A 6,652-nucleotide genomic window follows, 5' to 3' on the forward strand; every position below is an offset into this window, starting at 1 on the left:
AGGAATTACTGGCATGTAATTTTCCCTTTCATCCATCAAACAACCGTCAAATACTTTAGCGGTCAGTACCCAGCTTGATGCTGAGAAAGCATTTCACAGAGCCCAGCTGCCTTCTCCCTTTTCTTTATTATATAAACGTTAGTTTTGCTGACAACTTTATTGGCTGAGCCAAGGTGTAGTACATCAATGATAGGTTTGAATCCTCTGCCTTCTCTTTCCGTTGAAGCTCTAGGATAAGATCTCCCACTTTCTTGTGTGCTTAACAACTTTTATAATTAAAGATGGTCATATTTGCCAGGAATTTTCTTAATATTAAACAATTGTGATTGAAGTATTTGGAGTAAAATTTGTCTCTACGTGGAAGGGTATCTTTCATTTTTCTTAAAGTGAACCATGCTTCCTTCACGCTATTAGGTTCCACAGTCTAGACAAACCTGCCATTACTACAGCCAGCTGAAAATAATGAGGTTGCATATCAACATTTCTGTTTTAAAACTACATGCTGCAAGAAATTACCTGTGTCTAAAAAAGTTAATAGGAAACCATTTAACTGAACTTCATTGCAGTAAGTACTTTGAACATCATTCAGCATGCTGCCCAAATTCTTGATAAATGGTCTTAATTGCCTGTCTTTCTCATTGACTGGATTGAAATAATAAAAGTGAATATGGCCATTAGTCACATGCGTATCTTTAATGTGCTTTGAATCAGATGGCCTCCTGAAGTGCTTGTCTCCATCTGTAAAGTTTTTTTAGACATTGTTTGACTCATAGAAAACCCAGAAAATCATTGCAAGTTTTGAAGTAGACTTAAGACATGGGCCTTTTTTATTTATTTCATTATTATTTTGGCATTCCAGACCTGAGCTGTAGTCTGCTTGATCCTTCTAACCCAACATAAATATCACGCTGGCTCAGCATTGAGAGAGACTCAACCTCTTGTTTTTTAAAACTAGTTTCATCTCTTCTTTTTTGGTTAAAGACTCTCCGTGCCGGTATAAAGTAAGCCTTTAATTAATACCACATGGAGTGTTTTTCCCCGAGTAACTGCTCAGTGAAGTCAGTCCTTGTGAGATTTTCTGTTTTAACTCAACTATGGGGGAAGCTTTCAGTGTAAATTTAACTGGAAGCTCATGTATAATTGACTTGGCAGGAAAAAAAGATACGTTAAGGTAAGCTGCAAGATCTGGTTGCTAATTGCTAGTCCTTTTTAAGTATACCAGTTTAGAAATCCTTATAGCAAAATTTAGCTTCTAACTAGGAAAATAAATTTCCATCTCCACATGGTCTTCCTTAACACAGTTTCTTTTTTTATGCTCTGGCAAGGTGGATTAATTTATGGAATTCGTAACTTTAGGTAGTTAACTGTTAACATTTAGAGATCAGACATAAATGAATATCAACATTTAGATGAAACATTTATTCAGGAGATTGAGTTCAGGTTTGGAGAATGTCAGTGTCTCTTCTTTCTTCATGTCATTATCTACTCATCTTGAGAGAGTAGTTAAAATGACATTATGATGAGAGCTTTTGGGTCATGTGAGTTCAAATCTCCCGAGTTCAGAGTTTAAATGAAGCTTTGGTTTCAGAAAGAACCTTCAGTCAACTGGCTGAATTTCACATAATTTTGAATTAGTAACCATTTTGTTTTTAGTGAAAATGAGAAGGAAACTTTATGGCAACTTTTGCCTCAAGGCAAGGACTCGCTGCAGGGTAGCCCTACTGAAACAAGAATACGCCCTTCATCAGGAAGTATAGTTGATATGAGAAGTTCAGTGGCAAAGCTGTAGCTGTATATTTGAGGGCATTCTTACTGAAAGACTCTGCTTTTCAAATTTCCAGCTGTCCTGGATGTGCTGCCACTGTTTATTTTAAAATTGTGGGCAGTGAGCAGTTACTTGGAGCACAAGCTGATAAGCAATTTTTGGTGTGCCTGCAAAACATTTTTGATTCCTTCAGGACTTAGCTCACTGTATCTCATTGCTTTCAGGCTGATACAGAGTCTAAGCATGCAAATTTCATCCAGCAAATGTTAGAGCACCTGAGAAATATTCTCATTGATGGTGACCTCTGGCAGTGGTTGCTGGAGGTTGACCAGCCACATCTCACTTTTCATTTAAATGTTATTTACTGTCTCTTGAAGTAAGGTGAATTTCCTCTACAGATTCCCCCCGTGGAGTTAGAATTAGAGGATAAACGTCATACTTTGTTTCCTAATGTTTTAAAGTACTCTGGAGACAAATGCATTAGGAGACAGTGGTTCTGTGTTCATCCGTTTGCTTAATGACTGTTTCTGTGAAGACAACTACAGACAAGGTAACAAAACATGATCTTGGAGAGTGAAACTGGCCTTTTTTTTTCTTTTTTTTTTTTTTTTTTGAAGTGCTGGTGGTCACTATATATTGTTTCATTTTGTAACACTCCATTTTTTGCACTACATCCTCTAATTCTGTAGGCCTTCATTTGGCATAATGAATCTGGTGTGCAACCAAATCAAAGCTATACCTGAAAAACAGATTGGTGAGAGGAAACATCAGTTGAAGTAGCTGGTGAAATTACACAAATACTCCAAATCAACTACCCATTTGCTTGGCAACTTAAGCAGGTGATCATGAATATCTGGTTTGGCACTTCATTGAGAAGAAAATACATACCCAAGTTCTCTTTCCTGATACTCAAAGCTATTGGTCTTCCTTAACTATGAACTCCTACAACATCTACATTCCTTTATATTGACAAAAATGGGCAGGCAGGGATAGACATTTTGGAAGAACTTTGTCTGAAAATGCAGAAAAGAGGGTTGTGAAGGTAGCCATGGAACCATGACATATTCACTGCTGAGAAATGTAGAATGTGTTGCAGGCCTCCTTCAACAAACTGTGCCTGTAATTGAGCACACATGCAGTGATAGGGATTTAAAAAACAAGCAATCTCAAAGTTATTTACAAAAATTACTGTTGGGAAGAGAGAAAGAGAAAGAAATGTTTCTTTCATTGCAAGTACTCAGGAGACTTCCTATGCTGTGACAACTTTGTATTTATAAGCATATAGACACACAGGACTTGCTTTTGGTCCCCAGTGGATCTTTTCTAGCCTTATGGTGTATTATTGAACCTTAGGTTTCATCATAGATGATATTCCTCTGTACTTTGTTAAGATTCACCCTAAACCAGATTGTATTAGAACTGAACTTCTGGTATTGCATATACTGATGTTCTTTGATTGCTTTCGAAATTTGCCACTATTTTTTTTTTCCTAGGGTGCACTTTCCCTGTAAATGTATCCCTATATATTTTTCAATATAAAATTGAATCTTGCAAATGTCAATTTTGTCAGGCATGAGAGATCATTTATCTCCTTTGTATTCGGAATGTCTGGTAAAGCTCTATATTTTGGAGAACATATTTCCAGCAAGTTTGTCAGGAAAATCGTTTGCAGACATGCACACCAATATTAAGCTTTATTCATGTAGATTTCTCAGTCCAATGTTTGAATGGCTGTCCCAGAACAAAGGCGATGCTTTTAATATTGAGGCCTTTGATCTCTTCTGTGTACTAATTACCAGTTTTGGCTTTCGTTGTGCTACTCCTTTTGTTCCACTGTTGGATGTTTTAAATTTTTTTCATTTTAATTCTTCTCTCTGGCCTTTCATATTAATTTTTAGAGATTATTTTTACATGACTAATTTTTACGTGTTACATTACTGTCATGCTAACTTGTACTCTTACATTATGCCTCAACATGATGTTGTAAAATCACCAGCAGCAACTCCTTTTTATTACATCATTGTTATCTTGTTTCTTTCTGCATTTCTGTTTCCTGTTGCCTCTTCAAGCTGCAGGCCCCCTGTTAACCAGCAAACTCTTCTATCTTGTTCTTTCTGTGTCTCCCTGGAGTTGTATTTGAGTGTCCTTTTGAAATCTGCTCCCAGAGTCTGTGTGCTAGAGGGAAAATGTGGAAATATTTTGGAAATCCTTTTAGTTCAATAAATTTAGCTTTGTAGGTCAAAAGCCTTCTTAATTCTCACTAAACTGCAGGTTTACATGTTTGGAGGCATAGTAGCTATTCCAGTTGTATCGCAGTGTGATGATCTGCCATAAATTTCAAGGAAGACTTTTCAGCTATGGTAACTTGAATGAGTGATCATGAATTTAAAATCCTCATTTTCTGCCCTTCGGGAGATAACCCAAGAAACAAAAAGAGAACCAAAGTGTAGCCTGTTCTTTTTATGTCTGTTCTATTCTTCTTTGTGTAGCTTCATGTTATGCTGATTTTCTTGATTCCAGGTTCTGTGTTTAAAGAATTAATTTGTGATTAACAAGAGTCCTTTTAATGAGTTAAGTCCAAACACCAACAATCCACTCCTCCTACAACCATTTGTCAATTGTGGTATCCAGACTTGAATTTGTAGACGGGTCTGTACCTGTGTGTGTTCGTACCTGTACATGTTACATATCATACTTCTGATGAAGTTGGTGCTCTGTTACTGACTAACAGAGAACGTGAGTGAGGTGTAAGGAAAGCATCTACAGTCCTTTACACCTCAGCAGTTTTCCCCTGAGTAGGACTGTTATAATAATTGTTTCCCTGAACTGTTTTTTTTTTCCCCATAAAAAAAGGGTGGTTACTAACTGCATATGCCTGAGAAAATTTGGAAACGAACAATAATACAAACAAGACGTTACTTTTCCCTTCACAAACCTTACCTTATGCAGCCAGCTGAGAACACTAAGAGTGTGTTGGGTAATTGGCTTTCCTGCATCCCGTGTTTTTAATTGCCTGAATATACAATCAGCTCAAGGTACATTTCTTGTGCTCTAATGAATTTTAAAAATAAAGGTTTATTTCCAGATGGATCAGCACTAGAACAGCTTTTCAGCTGTCTTATAATTTAAATTAACACATTGATACCAAAACCTTGCCACCCAAGAAATTAAACATAAAATTTATTGTGTAATTGTGTGGTTATTTTATCTGTGGACATCAAGGTGGCTTTTGAAAAAAAATGCAGCATTCCCTACAGTTTCTTTATATTATGGCACTAGGTTGACATTAATTCAGCAACTGTTGTAATTTAGAAAAAGTTTGAGGTATGTAATTTCAGGGTGGAAAAAAGCTTTTAAACCTTCCGTGTTTTTTTAATTCACTCTTTGCATTTATTTGTGACTTGAAAAAACAAGTAAATGAAGCTCTTCTTTCCTGACACAGTCTTTTGAATTAGAGACATCTGTATGAATGCAATATGAGGAAGTTTTTAAAAATGTAATTTCTCAGCTGAAAAAGTCCCATCTAGTTGCACTGTAAAAGTGAATGCAGCACAGTTCGTAGAGTATAAATGCACATTTAATTAATGTTGCTGCCAGAGTAAATATGTAGAAGTTTTGACATACCCCTGCAATCCATATTTATAGAAGATAGAAAGAAGTTAGTGCGTTGGATGTTGGTTGGGTTTGCACCTGCCTCTGATGTAGCTGTGACTTTGACTATGTAATTTAAATTCTACATGCAGCTGTTGTCCCACTTGTAAAGAAATAATAATGGTTTCCTTCAGATGGAAGTTACAAAGTTTGTAGACCATGCAAGCTCTAGAGGAGAAAGGATTTCTATACCAGCATTATGAAAGACAATGCAGACGTCTGCTGTGACACTGTTGTGGGCTCTGTTCATTTTCCTGTCCCATGTCGACCTGCCATGTGAACTTGGCAGTAGGAGCCAAGTGACTTAAACCTCCCTAAATAAAGCAGTAGTAATTGCATTTACCCATCTTTGTCAAAAGTTTTCATACCTGTGTATGCAATGAGCTCTGCGATTTGTAGCATCCATATATTTTTGTGCTTGAAGACTGTGCCATTTCTTCTCTCTCCCCACTCCTCGTAACTGTGAGTGAATAGTTATAATCAGAATTGCAGTGTGCACTGACAGATTTATTTTGTGTTGTTTAATAGTCTAAAGTAATTTCAGTCAACTTTCATTGCAGCAAAAGATCTCAAGTCCGAGGGATCTCTGGTGCTAGAGTTAGTTCCAGTCTGTTCTGCATACCCATTCATGATTGCAGGAGGTCATGGTGGCATACATTCCAACTAGAAAGTCTGATTTTAGTCAACTGTTATTTAGAGGCTGCCTCTGATAACTGTTCATGATTTCTGTATTGTTGTATATGTGTATTTGTCTCTGATATTACTGCATATGCTGTATTTCAGGAAAAACAGAGATTTCTGACAGATGTCCTGCATGAAGTTATGTTGCTGGATGGTTTGGCCAGTTCACATCCAGTATCCCAGGAGGTGCAGCAAGCCACAGACATTGACAGGGTGTTTGACTGGATTGCCTATAAAAAGGTGAGACTAAGTAAAACTATCAATCTATACGTGCACATATGTCAGTAGCTATTAGAAGATCATGTTTCATCTGTAAAACAAATACCATTGTAAAAAATCCATACACCACAGTGGTTACTAGCTGGGAAACTTTAATTTGCGTGGAATATTTTTGGAATACACTACAGTGATTTTTTAGACAATTACATTCAACACATTGAGTGTTATTAAATGTTATAAACAAACTTGAGAGTCTGTCAGAATTTAGCAAGAAGATCTGAGGTTTTTTATTACTATTTATTTTGTGGCGTGTCTGAATTGTATTAGATGCTTTAA

General features: G+C 36.6%; 1 protein-coding gene across 1 annotated transcript in view; it reads left to right on the top strand.

The window, feature by feature from the left end:
* LOC104469266 (thyrotropin-releasing hormone-degrading ectoenzyme) overlaps positions 1 to 6,337 on the top strand; it is a gene marked incomplete at both ends in the record, with an annotated part of 94,101 nt that extends 87,764 nt beyond the window's left edge. Inside the window, one exon of the mRNA XM_010083715.1 lies at positions 6,200 to 6,337. Coding sequence (XP_010082017.1) covers positions 6,200 to 6,337 — 138 coding nt within the window. The remainder of the gene's footprint in view (positions 1 to 6,199) is intronic.
* Positions 6,338 to 6,652: the final 315 nt, after the last annotated feature.

Source organism: Pterocles gutturalis, unplaced genomic scaffold (assembly GCF_000699245.1).
Source record: "Pterocles gutturalis isolate BGI_N339 unplaced genomic scaffold, ASM69924v1 scaffold4440, whole genome shotgun sequence".
Classification (NCBI taxonomy): domain Eukaryota; kingdom Metazoa; phylum Chordata; class Aves; order Pterocliformes; family Pteroclidae; genus Pterocles; species Pterocles gutturalis.